Source organism: Nyctereutes procyonoides, unplaced genomic scaffold, assembly GCF_905146905.1.
Source record: "Nyctereutes procyonoides isolate TBG_1078 unplaced genomic scaffold, NYPRO_anot_genome, whole genome shotgun sequence".
NCBI classification, from domain to species: Eukaryota; Metazoa; Chordata; class Mammalia; order Carnivora; family Canidae; genus Nyctereutes; species Nyctereutes procyonoides.
This window is the reverse complement of record NW_026575139.1, coordinates 25,936,654-25,963,096: the sequence shown is the minus strand read 5'-3', so window position 1 is coordinate 25,963,096 and position 26,443 is coordinate 25,936,654. Positions and strand designations below refer to the sequence as shown.

At 36.5% G+C, this 26,443-nt stretch overlaps 1 protein-coding gene and 1 pseudogene across 9 annotated transcripts in view; one reads left to right on the top strand and one right to left on the bottom strand.

Moving 5' to 3' along the window:
* NUMB (NUMB endocytic adaptor protein) overlaps positions 1–26,443 on the bottom strand; it is a 168,160-nt gene that overhangs the window by 13,468 nt on the left and 128,249 nt on the right. For 6 of the 9 annotated variants that reach the window (XM_055303912.1, XM_055303911.1, XM_055303914.1 and 3 more), the window contains 3 exons: positions 23,985–24,017; positions 3,886–3,960; positions 775–915 (listed from right to left, as the gene is read on the bottom strand). In XM_055303912.1, coding sequence (XP_055159887.1) covers positions 775–915; positions 3,886–3,960; positions 23,985–24,017 — 249 coding nt within the window. The remainder of the gene's footprint in view (positions 1–774; positions 916–3,885; positions 3,961–23,984; positions 24,018–26,443) is intronic. The other 3 variants (XM_055303915.1, XM_055303917.1, XM_055303919.1) reach the window with 1 other exon arrangement.
* On the top strand, positions 6,431–17,422 carry LOC129496300 (akirin-1-like; annotated as a pseudogene).

The window sequence follows — 26,443 nt, the reverse complement described above, 5'->3', positions numbered from 1 at the left end:
CCAAATATATTTATAAGCACCTTTATTTTTTTTTTAATTTTTATTTATTTATGATAGTCACACAGAGAGAGAGAGAGAGGCAGAGACACAGGCAGAGGGAGAAGCAGGCTCCATGCACCGGGAGCCCGACGTGGGATTCGATCCCGGGTCTCCAGGATCGCGCCCTGGGTCAAAGACCGGCGCTAAACCACTGTGCCACCCAGGGATCCCTAAGCACCTTTAATGTCAATATCTTTTACCCAGATGCATTAGCAAACAAATATACATAAGCATCTTGAAAATATATATATTTTTAAGATTTTATTTATTTATTCATGAGAGACACACACAGAGAGAGAGGGAGAGACACAGGCAGAGGGAGAAGCAGGCAGGGAGCCTGAAGTCGATCCAGGACTCCAGGATCACACCCTGAGCCAAAGGCAGAGCCAACCATGGAGCCACCCAGGCCTCCCTTGAAAATAGTTCTAACAATGAAAAGTTTCAAGTAAAGTTTAGCAGCCACCCTCACCAGAGCACTTTTACTTTCCTTTAATGACCCTGGATCTCAGCTAATCATCTTGCTCTCTGAGCTGCAGGGTCACACCAAGAGTGTGAATTACCTGAGTAAAAGGAATGAAAGCAGGCTCGTTTAGGCACTTTCCAAGTGCTGTAAAAACAGGTACTTGTAAAAAAAAAAAAAAAAAAAAAAGTAGTGGAAATTGCTTGGCTGAGCCAACCCAGGGGGAGTTTGGCTAGCTGAGGTTAGTTATGATGAAATCTACACTGTGGACTCACTGTGTCCTTGACAGCCATGAAGCAATGACAGATCCAGCGCCGAGTAGTGCCGTCACGACATATGTAAGAGAAGGCTCTATCAAAGTTCCTATCTGGGGCACAGAAAGAAACTTTTTCTATTGTCTGGTCAACTATGAGGTCCTAGAAAAAGGGAAGCACAAAGGAACAGAGGATTTACCAGGTTATTCAAGTTTCTCAGAATAAACACAGGATGTTCACTTCACAATATAGTCTCTAAAACTAATGCATTGAGACTATGAAATAACTAGATCTGAGGCCAGTATACTAAGTATACAGTATACTTCTGTATACTAAGAATCTGATGTAGGAGAGATCCCAAGGGGCACTTTGCCCAGATGCCTCTCTCACTTCATCTTCATGTTCTAAAATACATGCTTGCTGATTTTTACTATTTTTTATCATAGTACATTCCATGTTCAATTTGATAGTATATGTAAATCAATATATTTCATCCAATTCCCATGTAACTTATATTAACTTACTGATTATTTAATTTTGAGTGTGACTTTTTTATATATTTACTGAAAGGCAATGTATATTCACAGTATAAACATTACACAAAATGTTTCTCATTATTTATTTATTTTAAGGATTTTATTTATTTGAGAGAATGTGCGTGTGCATGGGGAGGAGGGGCAGAGGGACAGGGAGAAACAGACTACCCACTGAGCAGGGAACCCTGGGGTCATGACCTGAGCTGAAAGGTAGCTGCCTAACTGACTGAGCCACCCAGGTGCTCCCACAATATGGTTTTTAAAGTCTTGAGGCTCTGAGACTCTTTTATGTGATATTCCAATAGCCAAGAATCCCTAGATACTGAGGTGGGACTTTAAGTGCTAAAACAATCAAACAAAATGGCTTTTATGAAGCATCACTATGAGAATTTCTGTTGCTCCACAAACTAGCTAATTTTTAAAAATTTTGCAATTCTGGAGGCTCATTATGATTTTATTTTGCATAATCTTGGTTACTGTGAATTTCCTCTTTAGCAAAATGATCCTTCAAGTCTTTAGAATTGTCTGTCATTTTTCTTATTGATATGTAGGAGTTCTTTATGTATTCTAAATATGAGCCCTTTATAGATTATATACATTGCAAAATTTCTTTTCCATTCATGGTGAGCCTAAGGATGAGAAGTCACCAATTACTATTGTCACAAAATTAGTACCAATGCTATAAGTAGCCACCAGGGGGCGACATGACTTTTGAACTGGTATAAAACAAAACCGCCTCCAAGTACAACACATTTCATCCAAAACACTAAAGAAAACTATGCAAGTTCTTAACGCCAAGCTAAATGCTCACTGTTTCCAATAATAGTAGTAGTAGTAGTAATAATAATAATGATGATGATGATGTACATTTAAGACTACCACATCTTGAACTTAAAAAAAAAAGGGGCCTTAGATAGAAGGTCAAAATAATAATAATAATATAATAATAATAATAATAATAATAATAATAATAATAATGTACATTTAAGACTACCACATCTTGAACTTAAAAAAAAAAAGGGCCTTAGATAGAAGGTCAAAAGAACTAACACAACTATATTAAGTCACTTAAAATGAAAAAAAAAATGGTGGGAATGTGAATTGGTGCAGCCTCTCTGGAGGTTCTCTGGCTCCACTGTGTGGAGGTTCCTCAAAGAGTTAAAAATAGACCTGCCCTACGACCCAGCAATTGCACTGCTGGGGATTTACCCCAAAGATACAGATGCAGTGAAACGCCGGGACACCTGCACCCCGATGTTTCTAGCAGCAATGTCCACAATAGCCAAACTGTGGAAGAAGCCTCGGTGTCCATCGAAAGATGAATGGATAAAGAAGATGTGGTCTATGTATACAATGGAATATTACTCAGCCACTAGAAATGACAAATACCCACCATTTGCTTCGACATGGAGGGACCTGGAGGGTATTATGCTGAGTGAAATAAGTCAATCGAGAAGGACAAACATTATATGGTCTCATACATTTGGGGAATATAAAAAATAGTGAAAGGGAATAAAGGGGAAATGAGAAAAAATGAGTGGGAAATATCAGAAAGGGAGACAGAACATGAGAGACTCCTAACTCTGGGAAACGAACAGGGGTGGTAGAAAGGGAGGTGGGTGGGGGGTGGGGGTGACTGGGTGACGGGCACTGAGGGGGGCAGTTGATGGGATGAGCACTGGGTGTTATTCTATATGTTGGCAAATTGAACACCAATAAAAAATAAATTTATACAAAAAATAATAAAATAAATAAAATAAAATAAAATAAAATAAAATAAAATAAAATGTCACTTAAAATTTATCACATAAGTTACCATCAAAACTGCTCTTTACCTACCTGCCAGACTCTCTCCTCCTTTCAGTGACATATGAATTTTTTTTGAAAAATTGCCTTCTTGTTAAGATTTCTCCAGGCTTTAGGTCTCTTAGGAAATTTTAATTACTAATTAAATGTGTTTATATAACACTTGATGCTCTCTAAGGTCAGAGTCTATGTCTTTGTCTTTAGGCACATAGGATAACTTTCTTTAAAATGCAAAATGCCATCTATGATATATCGTATAGGTTCTAAGTATATGTGCTGAAGTGAGCACTGTGTAGATTCTAAGTAAAACTAGATGAACCATTTACTAGCCCTTAAGATTTCCCTTAAATTGTTTTTAGTTAAACAGCAGGTTAATAATTTCAAATACCACCTTCTAAGAACATAGTTCCCTTTATCAAGGAACAAAAAGAAATTTCAGATGTGATATTGTTTTTTAACTTTATAACAGGCCCATCATGTTTTACATCAACTTTGTGGGGGATAAACATTTTCTTAAAATGTGCAAGAATAAAATCTTAACATTAAATGCAAATGCTTACTACACTAAACATGCTGTCATTTAGAATAAAAATGTTGAGAGAATTCTATTTTTCATAAGGTAAATGAATAACTAAATTTATTTCCTAAACACTAGTATCTCAGAAGACTGTACTTTGGACAAAGTGAAAGGCTACAGAATAACTACAGCAGCTTAGCAACATTATATTTGATCATTAGGGATAAAACAAACAAACATGAGCAGTAATATTTAAGCTTATAAAATGTTTACCTTAGTTTTTTCATCCACAACTCTGAGTCCATCTGCTGATACCCACAGGACTGCCTTAACTGCTTTTTTTCCAGTCTTTTAAAGAGAAAGCAAAAAAAGGAAGGGGGAGACACACATATATAATATTAAAAAAAAAATAAAGTCATCTTCTATAGAAAACACTGACTTCTGCCTTCCAAAAGTCACAAGTACAGATGGAGTCCAAGTTCAGGAGGGGTACCCAAAGCCAGATACTCAAACCAAACTGCAGAAACATTCAGGAAAAAACAAGCCAAAGCCATTATTTTAGAAACACAATGCAAACAATAAGATAAAATTAAGTAAAAGGGAAGGGACAGGTGGACTCAAAACCAAGATATCACATTCCACAACGGGCAAAGAATTCATAAGTAGATTCTTCACCCCTCTAAAAAATCAACCAAGAAAACCAAGAGTCAGATAAATATTAAATACATAAGGAGTTACACCACAAGTAGCTTCTACAAATTTATTTACAGTAGAAAGTAATACATAGGCCTAATTGAGATGCTGGCCTATCCTTTGACTCCAATGTGTATAGCAGAACCCTTGGTCACCTGAAATTTTCATGTTAAACACCCAAGAAGTCTTCATTATTCCTTTAATAATCTTTAAAGACCATTATTTCTTCTCTTAGGATTAACACAGAGCTGGTTTAGTTTTTAAGTTGATATTAAATGCATGGAGACATTTTGGGGAACATAGGATTAAAAAAATACTAATATTATTACATGAATTATTTCTACTGGCTGAAAAAAGACTTCTTTCGGCACACAAGAATCATGTGGGAACAAGCTAATATATGACTTCTCCTGTTATGGAATGAAAATTGGACAGTGGGACTCTGTAATGGTAATTTAACAGCTTCCTGTCTCTTCAATTGCTCCAAGGATACAAGCAAAATAAAATGAAGGCAAAATAAAGGCTAAGAACAGGTATCAGATCATAAAAAGTAGAAACCAAAAGGAATCTGGTAGTGAAGTTGGAACAGCAGCCTCTAGAGAAAGGCAGAAGAGGATAAAGAAATATCTACCATTCTCCTCTGTATGTGTCTAAGCCCTGTGCTCCTCCATATGGAAGGCACGGCCTTATTTAAATGAACATCATCATCTCCACCGTAACTAGGTATCTGATAAGAGCCAATAGGCAGGCAGTGGAAATACTTAAGAGTTGACAGTCCACTGAAAGGTGACACTTAGATAAAAAATAAATAAGACAGTAGTAAGTGTTATAGTAGAGCTGAAAACAGTGTATAATGATGTCAGAAAGAAGGCATGGTCACATCTATTTGTAGAATCGGGAAGGTTATTCGAAGATCAAAGTAGATACTGAAATAATTTTTCTAGATGCATGAGGTAGGGGTAGGGATGCAGGGAAGTGATAGAAGTAGTGGATATGATAGGCAGCAGCAGCAGCACAGAACATGGAAGAAAACAAGCAAACAATGTGACAAGTCTGGACTCTATAAATACTTCAGTATGCCTTGAGAGTGGGGTGGGTGAGCAAGGAGCAGTGGGAGAGTAGGAAAGGCCTAGTCATGGAGGGCCTTGTGTGCTTGCTGAAGAATTCTGTCTTAATTCTGTGGGTAATTAGGAGCTACTGACTGAATTTTTGAATGCATTTTTAAAATATTACTGTGGCAGTAGTGTAGATGGGTTGGAAAGGGACTGACAGGAGGCAGAAAGACCATAATAGATTCCAGATGACAAAAAATGAGGATTAAGCTCTCTTCATTGAGACCGGGATAGAGGTGAGAAAGTTATTATTTATTTATATTTTTTAAAAATATTCTATTTAAATTCAGTTTGCCAACATAGCGTATAACACCCAGTGCTCAGAGATGAGAAAGTTTTAAATGGAAAATAGAAGGGAAAAGTTGGAAGATGCCTCTCAGGTTCCTGACTTGGGTAATTAGGTAAAGACAGTACCACACACTAAGAACAGAAGAGATGCAAAAGCAAGTCTGAGAGGGGAAGAATAGGATTTCCATTTTAGACAAGCCAAGTTTGGGATGCCTACACAATATTCAGGAGATATATAACAGGCAACTGGATACATAGATCTGTAGAGAACTCTAAGATGGAATTTTAGTTTTGGAAAATACCAATCCTGGGAATAATAAGAGGGCCAAGGACAGGAAAGAAAATCAATAAATAACTGAGAGAAGATGAGTCTTTGAAATATCATAAAAGGAATAACCAGAAGGACAGAAAAAGAGACACTAAGGCTACTGAAACTAAGGGAAAGGATTTCAAGAAATAGTGGGGAGTCCAAAATGTCAAAAGTTGCAAAGTTATCAAGCAAGAAAAGATGTGAAAAGTGTCTATTGGATTTAGCATCCAAGAAGATGTGGTAGAGTGACAAAGGTACTTGTAATGGTTAATTATATGTGACAAATTGGCTAGGCTACGATTGCACAGTTGTTTGTTATCAAAGAGTAGTCTAGATATTGCTTTGAACATATTTTGTAGATGTGATTAACATTTACAATCAGTTGAGTTTAGGTAAAGGAGATTACCTTGATATCATGGGTAGGCTTTGTCCAATCAGTTGAAGACATTAAGGGTTAAAAACAGGTTTCCCTGAGAAGAAATTCTGCCTCAAGTCTCTATAAATTTCAGACTTGCCAGCCCCAATAATCGCATGAGCCAATTCTTAAGTCCCTCCTTTCCATATGTATTGACAGATATCTAAATATATACATATACATGTGTGTGTGTATACGCATAAAGAGAGAGAGAAACAGATGGTGGTTCTGTTTCTCTGGAGGTCCTGACTAATACAGAAGTGGAAGTCAGACTAGGATGAGTTGAAAAGTAAAAAACAAGAAGAGTCTGTGAATATTAAATACCCTCTTTAAAAAAGCTTTCCTAAGCTTTTGCACAGCAAAGGAAACCACCAACAAAATGAAAAAAGGCAACCTACTAAATGGGAGAAATATTTGCAAATGATGTATCTGATAAGGAGTTAATATCCAAAATACAGAGAAGAATTTACACAACCCAACACCCAACATAATCTGATTACAAATGAGCTGAGGACCTGAATAGACACTTTTCCAAAGAAGACAAACAGGTGGTCAAAAGATACATGAAAAGATGCTCCACATCACTAAATTATCAGGGAGATGCAAATCAAAACCACAATGAGAGGGGTGCCTGAGAGTTCCTCAAAAAATTAAAAAAAAATTAAAAATAGAACAACCATATGATCTACTAATTCCACTACTGGTTATTTACCCAAAGAAAACGAAAACACTAATTCAAAAAGATATATGCACCCCTATGTTTTTGAAGCATTAATTATAATAGCCAAAATGCGGAAGCACCCCAACAATCCATCAATAGATGAACAGATAAAGAAGAGGTGAGAAGCACACACACACAATGTAATATTACCCAGCCATAAAAAAGAAGGAGATCTTGTCATTTGTGACAACATGGATGGACCTACAGGGTATTACGCTAAGTGAAATAAGTCAGATAGAGAAAGACAAATACTGCATGATTTCACTTATGTGTAGAATTTAAAAAGCAAAACCAACAACAGAAACAGATCCATAAATACAGAGAACAAACTGATGATCGACAAAGGAGAAAAGGGTGGGGGAATAGACCAAATGAGTGAAGGGGAGTGGGAGATGATGAAGGCTTTCAGTTATGGAATGAATGAGTCACAAGGGTAAAAGGTAAAATGAGTCACAAGGGTAAAAGGCACAGGGAATAGAGTCAATGGTACTGTAACAGTGTAGTAACAGATGGTAGCTACATTTATGGTGAGCATAGTATAACATAGATACTTCTTGAACCATTGTGTTGTACACCTAAAACTAATGTAACACTGAGTGCCAGCCATACTTCAATAAAACACAATTTAAAAGTTGTAAAAAAAAATGTTAAAAATTAGGTGCTGGGACCCAGCATCGACACAGTAGTGTGTATCTTCACAGAAGAGGTGTGAGTGGGGCTCGGACAGTCACTTTTGGCTTTTGTACCCAGTCAGATGATTTGCCTTCAACCTTCAAAGCATTTCACTTATTTTTTTTTTTAAGATTTTATTTTTAAGTAATCTCTACACCCAACGTGGGGCTCAAATCCACAACCCCAAGAGTCATATGCACTGCACTTCACTTGATCTTTATTTGTATTGGTCCAGACTCTCAAATCAAGAAAGCTTATAAGGCAGCTTTGACTAAAGATGACTTCAAGAAATTCACCTTTTTAAGACATGAAGAAATAGTATCACAAAGATTGTTACTTCAACAAATGGAGAATAAACTTGTAGATGAAAACAAAGAAAAGGCATCTCAGATGCAAGTAGTTGAGACTGCTTTTACTGAGTGCCACTGAGGGCATATTTTACTAAACTGCTGCTCCAGGTATTTTTGTTTGGAAAAATCTATCACAGTAGGGCACAGCTGTTTATTGGAAGAGCAGAAAAGAAAGATATGCTTGTCGTGCGGGGCGACGTTGAAGCGGCCCATGGAGTTCGAGGTGGCGCTGCTGAGCCCAGGTTCCCCGAAGCGGCAGCGCTGCGCCCCGCTGCCGGGCCCCACTCCGGGCCTCAGGCCCCCGAATGCTGAGCCGCCACCGCTGCTCCAGACGCAGACCCCGCCGCTGGCTCTGCCGCAGCCCACCCCGCCCGGCAGCGAGCGGCGCCTTCCGATCCTGGAACAAATCTTTCAGAACATAAAACAAGAATATAGTCGTCATCAGAGGTGGAGACATTTAGAAGTTGTGCTTAATCAGAGTGAAGCTTGTACTTCAGAAAGTCAGCCTCATTCCTCAGCATTCACAGCACCTAGTTCTCCAGGTTCCTCCTGGATGAAGAAGGACCAGCCCACGTTTACCCTCTGACAAGTTGGAATAATATGTGAGCGTCTCTTAAAAGACTATGAAGATAAAATTCGGGAGGAGTATGAGCAAATCCTCAATATCAAACTAGCAGAACAATATGAATCTTTTGTGAAATTCACACATGATCAGATTATGCGACGATATGGGACAAGCCCAACAAGCTACGTGTCCTGAGGCTTTCTTGCATATCTGGGTACCAGGTTTGACCTCAAGAGATGGCTGCTGTACACTTTTTGCAACTGGTTTGATATCACATTTCAGTACCAACTTTGCATCCTGAGAACACTTAAACGTTTCTGCAGGTCCATTTTATACAACTTGAAAGACCTTAAAACTTTCTGGTTGCCACAAGCATATCTTTCTTTTCTGTTCATCCAATAAACAGACTGCTTTTATTTTTTTTTATTTTATTATTATTTTTTTTAAACAGACTGCTTTTAAAAGGAAACTTAAGAGGGTGCCTGGGTGGCTCGGTGGTTGAACATCTGCCTTTGGCTCAGGTCATGATCCCGGGGTTCAGGGATTGAGTCCCGCATTAGCCTTCCTACGGGGAGCCTACTTCTCCCTTTGCCTATGTCTCTGCCTCTTTCTCTGTGTCACTCATGAATAAATAAATAAAATCTTAAAAATAAATAAATAAAAGGAACTTTAGTCTTTTAAAAGATACAAAAGCAAAAAAAAAAAAAAAGATACAAAAGCAACAGAGAAGTCCTTACAGACCCAGATTCACCCAACTCCACCACCAAAGCTGATTTCTCTTGAGACTCTTTACTGGGCATCAAAAGAATATATTCTCAAATGGGAACAATTTCTTTTAGGACATGCAACATATCCTATTGGTGTTGAAAATGAAGCAGAAAGTACTATTCAAAATGAGATGCAGTGATAAATTCTTCACATAGTCTTTCAAAAAAACCTGTTTAGTACAGTTGAATATTAAAGAATATGGAGGTCATTTCAGGAACTTTAGGAATAAATGTGCTCATATTGTCCCATTACCTCCTCAATCACAATGAAGATACGAGAATATACTGACAAGTCTCAGGTTAGCATTTCAAGACCTGCTACTACTTCATGGTCACGAATTTGCTTTCTTTCAAACTGATGGAAATGTTAAGATCTAACATTGAAAGGGGGACTGTGTATTTAATAAGTCACTAGTGAAAAAATATGGTAACAAATATGTTTTTCTACAAAAAGAAGGAGAGCTATAGGGCAATGAAGGACAGGCAGAGGATCAAAGGAGATCTTTAAAGGATTAGGATAAACTAGCATGATATACTAGAAACAGAATGGTCTTTGGTATAAGATCAGTGCCACTATTCATTATTCATAAGCTAAGCAAATTATGGAGCCCTCTGAACTTCCATTTCTTCATCTGTAAAGTATGTGTAGGATTGGTAAAAGGATCAGAGATACATAAGTACTTGAAATTAAAAGAGGGTAATAAGTAATTGGTAGCCACTTATCATCATTAGTAACCTCAGAGAACTTCTCTCAACAGTGAAGCTTCTTGAAAGATACACACTTTCAACAACTATAGATCATGTACATATGATGAATGAGAAAAGCCAGTGGAAAGATGGACATTGAAAGCCCAAGAAAGACCAAGTCCTCTAGGAGGTGGGATGGGATAGGACGGAGCTACAATACAAGTTTTAGACAGGAAGACAAGATGTCCCTTCCATGAAGTGGATGATGGAGTGAAGGTGAGTAAAATGAAGATAGATTAGTAAAGAAGATATTGGCAAGTCGAGGAAGTTCACTCTGGAGAGCCATAAATTTTATCTGTGAAGGAGAGGAGATTGCTTGCTTTACTTTGCAGAATGAGATGGTAAAGACTTCTTTGTTTTTATTTTTATTGAAGTTTGATTTGCCGACACATAGTATAACACCCAGTGCTCATCCCATCAAGCGCCCTCCTCAGTGCTGGTCACCCACTTACCCCAAACCCCTGCCCACCTCCTCTTCTGCAACCCTTTGTTCCTTTCCCAGAGTTAGGAGTCTCTCATGGTTTGTCTCCCTAATTTTTCTCACTCAGTTCCCCTCCTTTCCTTTATAATCCCTTTCACTATTTCTTATATTCTCCATATGAGTGAAACCATATGATGATAAAGACTTCTAATAGCAGTATAGCAGCAGAGCATAGTAACTCAGAGCATAAACTCTGGAACCAGGCTACTGTCTGGGTTTGAATTCTGGTTCTGTCACTTACTTATATAACCAAGGGCAAATTATTTCTCTATGCTTCAATATCTATACCTATATAATGCTGTTAATTTCACATACCTCATGGGATTATTATGAGAATGGAATAAATTGATACACGTAAAAGATTTAGAACTAGGGTGATTATATAATTTACTGTCCAAACTGGAGCCCTTTTGAAAGTGGACGGGGGCACTATTAAACCCAGAAACAGGTGTTATACTGGGACTGTTTCAGACAAATTGGGACTGCAGTTACCTCACTACCAACAGTTAACACCCATATTTAATCAACTCTTCCGTAGCATTTTGTATTTTGATAGAAGGTAAGCTCCATGAGGGCAGGGGTTTTTCCATCTTTATTATTCACTGCTGTAGCCCTGGAGCTTAGAACAATGCTCGGCACAGCATAAGAGTTTAAGAAATATTTCCTGAAAAAATAAATTTGCTAAATATCTATCATAGGGAATGGGAGACAGCTGATCAGTGAAACAGACTGCCAAATGGTACTGAAAATTCTGTGTAAAGGAATTGAAATGTACATCTTTATCAATCCACTCATTGTGCAATTATTGCCTGCAGTGTTTAGCATCTGAGGCAACAGACAGGACTGCTTCTAGGTTGGGAGACTGTAAGTAGAAAAAAAAATATCAAAGATTACTTGACTGATTGATTTAAAGAAGTTTTTACTTAAGTAATCCCTACAGCTAATGTGGGGCTCAACTCATGACCCCAAGATCAAGAGTCACAAACCCCGATGACTGAGCCAGCCAGGTGTTCTTCAAAGGTTTTTCTGAATGGGATTGTTCCTCATTTAGTCTCCTTACTCTATATAGCAAAATATAACAGTTTTTTGGCCCAATTATACTGTTACAAAAACATCTCTGCTTTTTGAGGTATGTAACAAATTTTAATGGTGTAGTACTAATGTATCACCAAGGCACTGTATTTGTCATATTTCATCACCTTTGATTTTCTAAATAGGGGAAGAAAACAGATAATATGAATCCTTCTTGCATTTGTTCCTACTTTGGGTACTGATTCTTGGATGTCATGAGAGTCTGCCACAATATAGTTACTTCAGTCAGGTATTGAGATATTAACACTCAAAGATACCTATAGCTGAATTTAAGTTCAGACTTCATCATGCAAATTCAATAGTAGCAATGCTCCTATAGTATTTGTGCACTTTACAGTCTTCCATTCTACTTATATAAACTAAGATTCCTAAGTACTTTTCAGAAAATGATAAAAAATTTTGCTTTTGTTTGCCTTAAAACAATTTATTTAAGCCAATATCCTAGGAAATAAGGTCAAAGTTAGCTAACAGACTAAAATACAAAGATAACCCAGAGTAAGTATGAAATACAGAATTTAGGTACAAATTAGTGACACAAACACCCCTTTACCAAAAAAGACTACATATTACTTCAGAAACTAATAAAAATGTAGTAGCTAGGGTACTGTAGATGTGAGATATGAAGAATTATTTCATCATTTGTTCCAATTCTTTCAATTTTAAAAACAGTTTCACTATTCACAATGACTAGTCAATTATGAAAAACAGTTTTACAACAAAAAGAAAATTGTTTATTCTCCAAGGAAAGAGCATGTTTTTAACATGGAAAGGACTTCAGTAACTTCAAATTTAAACTGGTATAATGTGAGAAGGATCAGGCTAACCTATGAGTGAAAGATGACAAACGTCAAGTATAATTGAGCTAGTAACCACTCAACTCTATATATCCAACTTAGAATTTTAAAATTAACATTTGCCATAAACATCTTTTATTATGAGCAGATATAAACCAATATATAAATTAAACAGGCTCCAACACTGGAGAAAATGTGAGCAGGTAGTGAATCTATTACAAATTACTGAATTAGGAAACCTTTACTGCAAGTAAGAGGAATGCACAGGTAATCTTCAAATGAAAACGCCAGTGAAGAAACACAAAATGCTTGCAAAAATGACAGAGAAATAGTAGGTTCAGTTCAGTAGACTTGAAAGATCACTTTCTCCTAAGTATCTGAGGTACTCACAATAAAAGGCAATTGAAATAACTAATTACAATAAAGAACTGTTATCTACCTACTTACCTATCCCCAGAAGGTTTTTTAAGTAGATCCCATTCAAAAAAAGAAAAAGGATTATGATCACATGTTAGTGATATTCTTGGTATGCAGATCCTTACAGATGCTCTTCTATTTTACATATTGGTATTATCCAGGGAAGTACTTCAGATTTACCGTTGGAGAAATAAGTTTTTAAACTATTTTTTAAAAGATTATTTATTCATGAGAGACAGAGAGAGGCAGAGACACATGCAGAGGGAGAAGCAGACTCCCCAGAGGGAGCCTGATGCAGGACTTGATCCCAGGATTCCAGGATCACGCCCTGAGCTGAAGGCAGACACTCAACCACTGAACCACCCAGGCATCCTGTTTTTAAACTGTTTAAATCAGAGATTGGCAAACTTTGTCCTTTTCTTTTTTGTTAAGATTTTATTTATTTATTCATGAGAGACACACAGAGAGAGGCAGAGACACAGGCAGAGGGAGAAGCAAGCTCCATGCAGGGAGCTCGATGCGGGACTCGATCCCAGGACTCCAGGATCACGCCCTGAGTCGAAGGCAGACACTCAACCACTGAGCCACCCAGGTGTCCCTGGCAAACTTTTTCTATGAGGGATCAGATGTCAAATATTTACAGCTTTGTAGGTTATAGAGTCTATGTCACAACTACTCAACTCTGCCATCGTAGCACAATAGCTACAGACAACATAAAAACAAATAGACATAGCTTTGTTCCAATAAAGGTTTATTTACAAAAATAGTGGGCCCTAGTTTGCCAACCTCTGATGTAAATCTTCTAATTCCTGGAAAGTGATCACTAATGAAATATTTTTGGAAAGACAATTCATTATATTGAAATAATAGACTCATTTAGAATTATGTCCCTGAATCAATCTTTCTCTTTCCTTTTCTTTTTAAACAAATGTGGCTATATGTTATCTATCGTTTTATTTTATTTTTTAAAGATTTATTTATTTATTCATGAAAGACACACACAGAGAGAGAGGCAGAGACACAGGCAGAGGGAGAAGCAGGCTCCCCACAGGGAGCCCCATGTAGGACTCAATCCCAGATCCTGGATCACACTCTTTAGCCGAAGGCAGACACTCAACCACTGAGCGATCCAGGTGTCCCACTATCTATTGTTTTAAACTGCAACTCAGGGGTGCCTGGATGGCTCAGTCAGTTAAGCATCTGACCCTTAATTTCTGGTCAGGTCATGATCTAAGGGTTGTGAGATCAAACCCTGCATCAGGCTCTGTGATGTGCTTAAGATTCTCTCTCTCCCTCCCCTCCCTAAAAATTAATTAAGAAATAAAAAAAATAAAATAAATTGCAACTTAGATCTCAGTGCTAACTCCAAAGTTCTAACTCCAAAGATCTCCAAGATCACCATGAGATAAAAATGTGCAGTTAATCAACAGAAGTGATATTTGAGAGCAAGATAATTGTACTGGGCATATGAAGATAAGAGCAAAAAGGTGAAGCAGCTGTTAAGCAAAGAAATGGTATAAAGACACATGGGAAACATAATATGGCATAACTACAAAATGTTAAGAAGTAACTGCAGCAAACAGACCAATTTGGGCAGGAGTGACAGAACTACTCTTTCTGAACAACAGTGATTTGCCATGCTATTGTGCAAAGTTCTTTCTCTACAAACCAAAGTGAAATTCAAGTATATCCAATGTGTAAAGAATCACTAGTCAGTCTTTCTGTCACATCTATACACAGAAATAGCCCAGTCATTACAGAGTAATGACACACTAACAGGCAACAACATGGTGTGCCTTGCTATTACAAGGTAATGAATTCTCAGTGAATGCCTCACTAAGAAGGGGGCTTTTGAACAAAGAATGGAAAGAGATGAAAAAGTGAGCCATACATATATCTAGATGATGTGTGCTCCAAACTAGAGGTTATAGCAAGTACAAAGGTCCTCAGACAGAAGCATACCAGGTGTGCTCAAGGAGGCTAGTGTGGCTGAAACTAAGGAAGCAAGAATAGGAGAAGATAGGAAAAGGGACAGAGAGAATTAATGTACAAATGGCCTATAAGGCCAAAAGACTTTGGCTTTTATTATGAGTAAGGCAGGAAGCTACTGGAAGATCTGGAGCAGTGGAGAAACACAATCAGCCCTCTGTCTTAAAAAGATCACTCAGACTGATATCCTGAGAACAGATGGTAGGGAGGACAACAATGAGAAAGCAGGGGAAGTAGAACATTGCTGCAATGACTCAGATGAAAGAAGATGGCCTGGGCCAGGGCAGTAGTGTGGCGGTAGTGAGACAGGAACTCTTGATGGAATGGATATAGGGTATAACAGAAAGAAAGGAGTCAAGATTAGATCTTAGATTTTTGGCTAGAGCATAGGTATAGAGTTGCTGTATACTGAGATGGGGAAGAGTTTGGGAGGGACAGATTAGGAATTTCTTTTTTCTTTTTTTTAAAGATTTTTATTTATTTATTCATGAGAGACACAGAGAGACAGAGACACAGGCAGAGGGAGAAACAGGCTCCCTGGAAGTAGCCTGACGTGGGACTCAATCCCAGGACCCCAGGATCATTCCCTGGGCTGAAGACAGGCTCTTAACCACTGAGCCACCCAGGCATCCCTTAACTGCTGAGCCACCCAGGCATCCCATGAGCCACCCAGGCGTCCCGGAATTTCCTTTGTGATGTGTGAGTTGCCTGGTGTAGTGTTTAATGATGATGATGATGGTGATAACAATACCTAATACTTATCCACTGCGGCAGGCTGTTTTGTACACTTTGCTTATATTTATTATTTAATCTTCATAGCAATCACATGAGGTTGGAATTAGTATTATCCTTTTTTTATAGGTGGGGAAACTGAGGTACAGAATAGTTAAAAGGGTTAAATAGTTAAGAGTTTTAACAGAATAGTCAAAAACCTTTCCAAAGGTCACAAAGCTAGTAGGTGGCCAAACCAAGATTAAATGCAAGCACCTGAGTCCCTAGTGCCCTTAACCCCTATGTTATACTGCTTCTATGATGGAAGTACCACTATGGAGTTCAGAGGAGATGTCTGAAGATACAAGTTTCAGTCATCAGCATAGAGATGGTATTTAAATCTATGACACTGGAAGAGATTATCAAGGGACAGGTATAGGTAGAGAAGAGTCCACAGACTGGGAAGTAGGCAGCAATACGAGGAAAAGCCAAGATCATGATCTCTGAACTCCAAATGAACAGTGTTTTACAGCAGGGGAGGAACAGAATATGACAAATCTGCTAATAGGTCAGGTATGGTGGTAGGTAGGATCTTGGAATACCAATACAGAAGAAAACTTGCTAAGAACAGCTTCAGTAGAGTGGTGAGGGTAAAAGCCTGATTAAATAGGTTTAAGGGAGAAAAGGAGAGCAGAAACTGAAGGCACCAAGAAGAAACTTTTTTTTTTTTTTAATGAAGATTTGTTTTGATCCACTACAGAAAGAAAAACTGATATGGAAGAGTGTGGGGAGCACTGCTGGAATAAGTAAGAGCTAAAATAATAAGAATCTAGTGGAGGAGTTAGCCTCAGCTGGGAGCACAGTTAATCCCTTGGATAGGAGGGAAAATAGAGTATATGGGCACAGAGTAGGCAGGTGAGTAGATGTGGTGGTGGCACATGCAAGAATTTTCTTCTGATTGATTCGATTTTTTCAGTGAAGTAGGAAGCAAGGTCATCAGCCAAAAGAAAGAACAGAGTAAGGAATTCTGGGGGCTTAAGGAAAAAGGTGTCAAATAGTTATCTAAAAATGAGATAGTAAATGAGCTAAAAAAAAGTGAAGACTGTCTTGCTCATCTTTATATCTGGATAGCCAAGCACAGTCCCTAGTATGTCTTAGACACTATGACTTGAGCTTAAGAACCACTGTGTTTTTTGCTTTTTTAAAGATTTGAGAGAGAGAAAGAGAGAGAGCATGTGCACACGAGCAGGAGAGGCAGAGGGGGAGAGAGATGGAGAGAATCTCAAGCAGGCTCCGCACTGAGCATGGAGCCCCATGCAGGGTTCAATCTCTCGACCCCAAGATCACGACCCCTGAGCTGAAACCAAGAGTCAATTGGTTAACCAACTACATCACCCAGGCTCCCTTAGAACCAGTGTTTTTATAAATACAAAGATAAAAAAAACCTCAAAAAGTTAATGAATGTTTTTTAACTAGAAAAGGTCAGTGACCAACGCATTTCACATGCTAGTTGATCATGTTACAGGAAATAATGAAACCAAGGATGACTAGAAATCTTCTGATAACTCTTGAGATTGTCTTTTTTTCTTCAGAAATGTTATAATGCACTTCATTATACTTCATTATTCATTTTTTTGGGAAAAAAACCCAAATCATAAAAGATATATCTAATAACATACAAAAAGGTAAAATGTATAGAGAAAAGGCCATAGGAATTTATTTTTTTAATTTTTTATTTATTTTTTTAATTTTTATTTTTTTTGGCCATAGGAATTTAAAAAACAGGCAGGTAAGGAAAGAGGCAGCAGATAGTCCCTTACTTTTTTTTTTTTTTTAAGTAGGCTCCACACCAAGTATGGAGCCCAGTGTAGGGCCTGAATTCATGATCCTGAGATCAAGACCTGAGCTGAGATCAACACCTGGATGCTTACCCAACTGAGCCACCCAGCTGCCCCCATTGCCTCACTTTAAAGAAAATGATCCAGAATGAAAATAAGCATTAAGTATGATTTGTTATAGAGGAGAAAATCTGGGAAATCTAAAATAGAATGCAGATGTTGAGTATATATACTTAAGAGTAGTTATAAATACCACACAATGTTCATTCTTGAGCATTAGGTAAAAACAATATAACAACATATTACTTTTCAACCATGGTTAGGATGACTGGGTGGCTCAGCAGTTGAGTGCCTTTGGCTCAGGGCATGATCCCAGAGCACGGGATCGAGTCCCACATCGGGCTCCCTGCATGGAGCCTGCTTCTCCCTCTGCCTGTGTCTCTGCCTCTCTCTCTCTGTGTGTCTCTCATGAATAAATAAAATCTTTAAAAAAATAAAACATAAAGCCATGTATTCTCGGGATCCCTGGGTGGCGCAGCAGTTTGGCGCCTGCCTTTGGCCCAGGGCGCAATCCTGGAGACCCGGGATCGAGTCCCACATCAGGCTCCCGGTGCATGGAGCCTGCTTCTCCCTCTGCCCATGTCTCTGCCTCTCTGTGACTATCATAAATAAATAAAAATTAAAAAAAAAAACAAACAAAAAACCATGTATTCTCCAAAATATAATAATTTCTAATTATGCCATTTAACAATTGAAAAACCGTAAGAACATGAGAAAAAATACGTTTGGCGGTATATTAACAGGATCTGCTAGAACAGATGTAATATTTTTGTGATTTTTATACAGTGAGAACTGCCCCCCACCCCAATTCAAAGTGACATAATAGTCCAGGGAGGAGTTCAGAAACTCAAACGCCTACAGGATTAACAGCAGGTAACAAAAGGAGTAAAGCAGGCTGACTCTAAGCATGATAGGGAGTTGCAGGGATTGTGGCAAACAGGCAAACAAAAGGTACAGTGGCTATGTAGCTCAAGCCACTGTTGCCACATAGAAAGCATTCCATTTTGCCAGATCTTCCAATTCTTAAGATAGATATTCTAGTTTTTATGCAAAAACTTTCAGTGTTTGAAATTTTGGCAACTAATTCAAGTTTATAAACAGTGTGCAGGGCATACAAAGCATATTTGTGGGAAGCATTAAGGCCCATGAGCTATTTAGTGTATTTATGAAAGACAGACCATCAAATATGGAGTAGGAGAAAACTCTGTACCAACTTTCAGAAAACCTTGGTTTCAGGGTAGGCACTGCCCTTTAGTACTAAACTAGGTGACCTCTTCGAGCTTGTTTATTCATCTGTAAAATGTAGTTTCATGAACTATCCTAATTCACTGAGTGGTTGTGAGTAGCAGATTAGAAAGTAGGTCAAAGCATATCATAACTATAAAGCTCTATGTAAATATAAGCAAATAGCTGTGAGATAATGGAAAGTATTTTTTGGTCTCTGCCCCTGGTTCTGGGCACAGAGCTTCTGAAACCCTTGTAGTTTCCTAATTTCTCAAGTGATAAGAGCACTGAAAGCATCTCTTATTCTAGTATTTGGTCTTTTTTTTTTTTTAAGTAGTATTTGGTCTTTGATTCCATCCCTGACACAGTGCTCCTAAAATCCTTGTAAATTCCTTAGTGATAAGAACACTTGAGAGGTAACTCTGAGTAGGCTCCTATAAAAGGGCTGGTTACCAGAAAAGAATAAGCCATTAGAAGCTTGGAATTTTTAGCTCCATCTCTTACCTCATCCTCCAGAGAGGGAGAGGAGCTAGAAATGGAATTAAGAATTGGTCATGCCTATGTGAGGAAGTCTCCATAAAACCCTAACTGTCCAAGGTTCAGAGAGCTTCCAGGTTGGCAAACACACCACACCAAGAGTCATACTCCATCTCCAAGGGACAGAAGCTCCAGTGCTTGGAACCTTCCCAGACCTCACCCTATGTAGCTCTTGGTCTGGCTGTTCTTCTGTTTCCATTATTATATCTTTTAAATAATCTAATAAATAATATATTTCCCTAAATTCTGCGAGCTGCTCTAGCAAATTAAACCTGAAGAGGGGGTTGTGGGAACCTCTGATTTGTAGCCAAATCAGACAGAAATTATAGGTAATCTGGAGACCTATTACTTGTGATTGGCATCTGAAGTAGGGTGGGAGCAGTCTTATGGGACTGAACCCTTAACCCATGGGATCAGACACTATCTTCAGGCAGACAGCATTAGAATTGAGTTAAATTGTTGAGTAACTAGCTGATGTTGCAAAAAACTGATTGGTGTACGGGAGAAAAATCTCTAAGCCTTTGGAGTCCAGAAACAAAGTATTTTGCAGGAGTATTAAAGGAAACACACAGAAGAACTCACAGGAAGTAGACTGAACTGAGTTTTTCTAATATGATGGCTTTAAAAAGAGACCTAATAGGGTAGCCTAAGAACATTTCATATCTTTGTATTCAGTCAGTTCCTCATAAAATGGTAATATAGACTACTTAGCTCATGGAGTTCCTCAAATATATTAAAATTATAAAATCTTTTTCAAATTTAAATGCCATGTAATTACTTGGTTAATCAAGTTATTTGCTTGGTATGGCCAAAAACACTAATGAAGCTGTATACAGTACTTCCTAAAAAGCTGAGTACATTCTTGGCTCTCCTAACAACAGTGAACAATTTAATGTAGCTAGTTTGGGAAAAGTTATTTCAAGGTGTCAGGGTTTTTTCCTTCTGTTTTAAGATGTGTGTTAAGCTTACAATGGGCTAATAACACAGTACTGTAACAGATTCAGGTTTATCTGTTCACTATTGAGCACTCCTATTAACTGGTGATGCAGGAATAGAGAAATGACTGGTTGTTCAGGTTAAGGAACAACTTAGGAAGAAGATGAAGCAGTTCTCCTGGCCATGATTTATAAATTCAGATTCAGTGCTAATAATCTTTCTGTCTACCTACAATCATGCAAATGGGTTTGATTGGAAACACCTCTTGATAACTATTGTTCTCTTTATCTTGGACCATTAAACCATACAAGACATGAAGGCTAAGAAAGTATCAAAATTTATGAAAAACTATACTGGATTAAAAACTTCCTATTCAATAGTTAATAATATTGTAGAAACTTTGTATGGTTACAGTTGGTAAGTAACACTTATTATAGTGTCTCATAATTAGAAAATCACTATCTTGTATGCCTAAACATATAACATATTATATGTCAACTATACTTTAATGAAAAAAATAAACAAATTCCCTATCATTTACTGTCCAGTGAGATTCTTCATTTTCAGCTCTCATTAAACCACAACTGACTTGGCAAACTTGACAAACCAAATCTCTTTCATCAGCCTATTTCTTGTAGATTAATGTGGAAGTGAGCTGAATGATAGCAATTTGAAAGATTTAAAAGGCTCTATTAAAAAAAAAAAAGTTTTTCCAAAAAATAAATAAAAGTTTTTCATTTAAAAGCACATTTCTGGGACACCTAGGTGGCTCAGCGGTTGAGCACCTGCCTTTGACTCAGGGGGTGATCCCATGGTCCCGGGATCGAGTCCCACATTGGGCTCCCTGCATGGAGCCTGCTTCTCCCTCTGCCTATGTCTCTGCCTCTCCATATCTCTCATGAATAAATAAATAAATAAAATCTTAAAAAAAAAAACCACATTTCTGGTAAGATTATGGATAATGTTTTTTCCTTGTTGGTTTTCCACTCTTTAAATGACTTAACTATACTTTAAAAAATTGTATATTAAAATAAAATCACCCTGCCATAAAAAGAATTCTCCCCTTAATAACAAAAGAATTCTGAAAACCACATTTGTTCATAGATGCTGTTATGAGATTGTTTAGCAACCTTTTTCCCCTTTTTTAGAAGTTTTAATTTAAATTCCAGTTAGTTAACATACTATAATTAATAGTTTATAATATTAGTTTTAGGTCTACAAATTCAGGGATTCAATACAGCCACAAAACACCTGGTACTCATCTGCTTAGCATCTTTTAAGGAAATCCTGTGAGACTAAAACTCAGTAGTATGATTTAAATATTCAATAAAATATTAGTTTAAACCACTAAAAAGGACTCTTTAAAGCCTTAATAAAAAAGTAAGTTGATTGAGAGGTAAAATCCAAAGTTAAATTATTACCTTCAAAGAAGAAAGGAAGTGAAATGTGTTTACAGGAAGTTATTTATTGGCATCTTTTAAGGTTAAATCTCTTATTTTTATTTTTTTTAAGATTTTATTTTTAAGTAATCTATATACCTAGTGTGGGGCTCAAACCCATAGCCCCAAGATCAGGAGTTTCACATTCAGACAGAACTAGCCAGGCACCCTAAGGTTCAATCTTTTAACTTTGTAACTAATGTGAAAACAGAGTGATTATGAAGCATAGTGATTAAAACTGTGGGCTCTGGGAATCAAATTATCTGGGTCCAAATTTTAGCTTCTACTAACTTACATCTGTGAATTTGGGCAGGTCACCTTTGTTAACATTAGTTACCTCATTGTAAAACAGGGAGAATAATAAATTCAGTGGTATCTTAAAGATTGAGATGACTCCTAATTTTCCTTCTCATGCCATAAAATTCATGTTGTAAAATGCAGTGAAAACAGCCAACAAGCACAGTGTGACCCAGTTCAGCTACACTTGTAGGTATAGCATGACTCCATTCTGTACAGCAATGAATATTGATATTTTGGGATTGATTTTGAAGTGAGAGCTACCTTTGTTCCCTAACATCATGTTGTAACTTTTTAATAAGTGTTATTTTAATATGTTTTTTTCTATAAACGAAATCAGTATTTTCTACAACGTAGCCTTCTATACAAGGTCTACATAAGGTTGTTTTACTTAAGTAGAGATATTAAAAACATCACTTGGAAGCTAGTTTAAATTGTCTAATAATTATGGTGATATGAAACTGCTTTAAGAAATTCTATTTGGAAAAGAATAAATATCTACAAAAAACTTCCTTAACAGTTGTAATGCCTATTTATATAGCTGACCCTTAAACACCAGTGCACTGTGCAAATCCACTTATATGCAGTTTTTTTTATACAGTACAGTATTGTAAATGTATTTCTTAAGATTTTCTTAATATTTTCCTTTCTCTTGCTTATTTTAAGAATATATATATAATACACATAATATACAAAATATGTGTTGATTGATTTTATGTTGTTGGTAAGGTCAACAGTAGGTTACTACAGTTAAGTTCTTGGGGAGTCAAAAAAATCATACAGGAATTTTTAACTGCAGGGAAAGTTGGAGGCCTTGACCCCTGGCATTGTTGAGGGTTAATTGTAATGATGCAAATGTTTATAGGATTAATTCTTTCTAGATATGGACCTGTTAATTTAACTCAAACCCAAAATGTCTATTAAAAAATTTTATTGTGATGTGTGAGTAAATTATATGATTTTCTATTTCAGATTGATAGCAGTGACTGAACGAAACCATTCAATCTAAAATCTCTTCAAATATGTTTATAAACAAATTTACAGTATAAAGGTGACCTACATGAACATTTAAAAACCAGCTACAACTAAAACATTTACTTGAGAAAAAAAATGGAAACTATTTATTCTTTAAAACAGATTTCCAAAGTAACAAAGCCACGTAGTAAAAAAACAATTATGATGGGATTTTTATATTCACATTAACTCTTAGTAATTTATATCCATGGCAGTAGTGTTTGGAAAGTTCCAGCCTAAATTATTTTGTAGCACTTACTCAAAATTAAATAATGATAAACTCTGACACAAAAATGTTAGTTACCTATTTATATATATATTCTTAATTCCAAGGAAATCTGAACATTCAATAATCATTACTTGAAAAGCATGTACAGAAGGAACACCCCACACAATGACAGATATTTGGTTGACTACTAATTAAGACAGTTCTTAGGTTAGCAGCCCAGGTTAAAAATGACAGAATCGTCAGAGATTAGTTTATGTACTTTCACTCACTTCACCTGAAATTTAATTTAGATTGAAAAAAAGTACTAGCATTAAATGTAAACGGTGGGGTATATTAAATTTCCACTTGAACTTATATTTCTTCCCATTTCTCTGCCAATATTGAGCACTAAGCAAAACCCACTTGTTAAAAATCCAACTAATATGCTAATATGCACAGCTTTGTAAGACCAAATTAAACACCTAGCTTTGAGGAAATAATACTTTTCAACCTATTTGCTTTCTTTATTGGATTTCAGTATCAAAAGACGCACAATATCATAGATAGCAACTTTCCAATTTATCAATTTCCATATATAGTCAAATCAATTCCTGTATTATAAAGAAACGAATGTCAGTGCTATACTAGGGGTGTAACTCCTTATAAAGCAAGCACGAATGTGGCATTAAACTTACTTTTCCAAAGAAGCCTTTGAAGAACTTCCTTTCCTGGAGGAACAGGGGGACAAGTCGAGCGCTATTATTGTATAGGCTAAATGTCCCAGGGTTTCACACCAATAAGCACATACAGAAGTTGGGTAAAGGGCAAAGTTGGAGAAGGGGAGGGAGTGAGAGTTTTAAAGAGTTATCCATACCAGGAGTGACAGGGAAAAAGGAAGGGTGCATGAAAATGCAGGAAAACATACTGTATGGCCTAAGAATCCATGGAAAGAGAAGAAATCAGAACCTGTACCCATGCAGAGCAACTAGTTTAGTATTCTCTATTTACTTTTGAAACAGATTATCCAAATTTGGCAGCAGAGAAAAAGATTAAGACATATTGATTTGGTGAGATTTGCATTTTAAATTTCCTAATAGTGAGTAGTAAATATATTTTTCAATTTCCATACACATTTTTTCTGTTTAAAAATCAGTGGTCAACTATATGGAAGTCATCAATTAAAAAAAATAGTTCACATTTGAATAACCACATAAAAAATGCAACACATTAAATTATGAGTGTGCAACAAGAATCCTTGTCAGACTTTTTCTTACTGAATTCAATATGTAACTTAGAGAACTACTTATCCATTGGGATCAATTTGCAAACATGTGTATGTGTGGGCTGATCAATTCCACAACAATCATGGGGAGATAATAGATATGTTCTATTCCAAACAGAGAATAAATCCTCTTTTTTAAAGAACACAGAGTTAATGCTTTCACTGCAGCTGGAAAAAGACAAATATATCTGAGAACCAAACATCTGTGGACCACAACTGAAATTTTAAAAATAGGGTTTTCTTTTAAAATGCTACTGGTTTTAGAATTAAAAAAACTTGCATTGACAGTGATAAGTATACAATTCTAAACTATGTAGATAAAAGAGATATAGCTATTTATGGCTCCAACACTAATTTTTAAGCTGAGAAACTTTAAAAGCTGTCTACTTTTTAAGATCAGAATTTATGTGAAAGTAGATGGATTCTAACCCAAGCTATTTTAACTTCACATTTCTTAACTCTGGTTGTTAAGCCTTTAGTTTTCATAATCAGTTTTTAATGTTGCATAAATGTCTAGAAAAAGACAACCGTACTGAAATTTTACTCTCTTAGACAATTTATAAACTCATTCATTACTCTCAGCACTGAAGTGTTTTCTACTTAAGTTTTGAAAATCACAAACAGCATCAAATATTTCCTCACAATGTTTTGAACTTAAGTTGGAAAAACAAAGTAATTCAGATAGTTATTGCAATAAGACTATAAGTTTATTTCTACTGCCAAATTTGGTGACCCTAGTTTTGTTAGACTGTGAATGACCATCAGCTTTTAAAGATGCAGCCCAAAGTTAAAAGATTCACCATTCTTAAGGGATAGGAAGGTGAGGGAAAGAGATCTGTTAATATTTAATTCAGCTCCTAAAAAAGCTCTTGTTAAACATGTAGCTTGCCCTCTTTTCATAAAAGACCTCAGATGTTAATGAAAAAAGTTGACGTGCAAAATGCATTAAATGCATTAAAAGATAGTATTAGAGAATATTAGTGTATTTAAAAAAAACAAGTTATGATTCTTTTACCTGCTAAAACAAGAACATATATTAAAGCAAATATATCAAATAGTGAATAAAAAAACCAACATATTAGAAACTGTCAGTATAATGAAACTAGTCTAAAACCAAGACAGAGAGGGAGAAACATTTAGAGAATGGGAAGAAAAGACCTTTTAAAAGGAAGGGCATCTTGGACCAGTGTCAAGCAAGATAACAAAAGGCCCAATATACTTTTTACAAAATAGACTGATAAATGACATTACTACTCACCCTGCAACTGACTATGTCATTAGAGGCACTAAAAATGGGCAATAGTTGTTTCTGTCATTTTATCCCACACAATCCAAGTCCCAAGGTAGCTAAATTTGTGCACTTATGTCACAAAGTAAATGAGTTGAAAATAGCTGTAACTAACTTTATCATGCAAAGTAAAAAAGAATTTAAACATATTTATGCTCTGAGCAGGTTTAAAACTCAATCTTTAAAAAAGATGATTTTGTTTAGTTATAATATCTTTTCATTTGAGAATATTAACTATGCAGGTAACTTCTAGTTGATGTTAAAGTGATCCTAAATTGTGAGGGAGTACTTTGAGGATAAATAAAAACTATACTTGCAAATTATCCAACTTCCTCATTATTCACAAATTTAAAAAGCTCTAGAATGTCACAGTTTTAGTTCAAACATCATTCAAATGATAGGTTTAAGATGTTTGATTTGCTATTTAACTAGTACACCTGAGCTATATAATTCTTTAAATTTTAAAATTCTAGCAATCAAACTAGTGCCATAAACATGTTATTTCTTCTTTAATCTATAACCTTGTACACTTCTACATTTGCTTCCATTTATCTGAAGCTCTAAGAAAGAGACCTAGCTTTTGG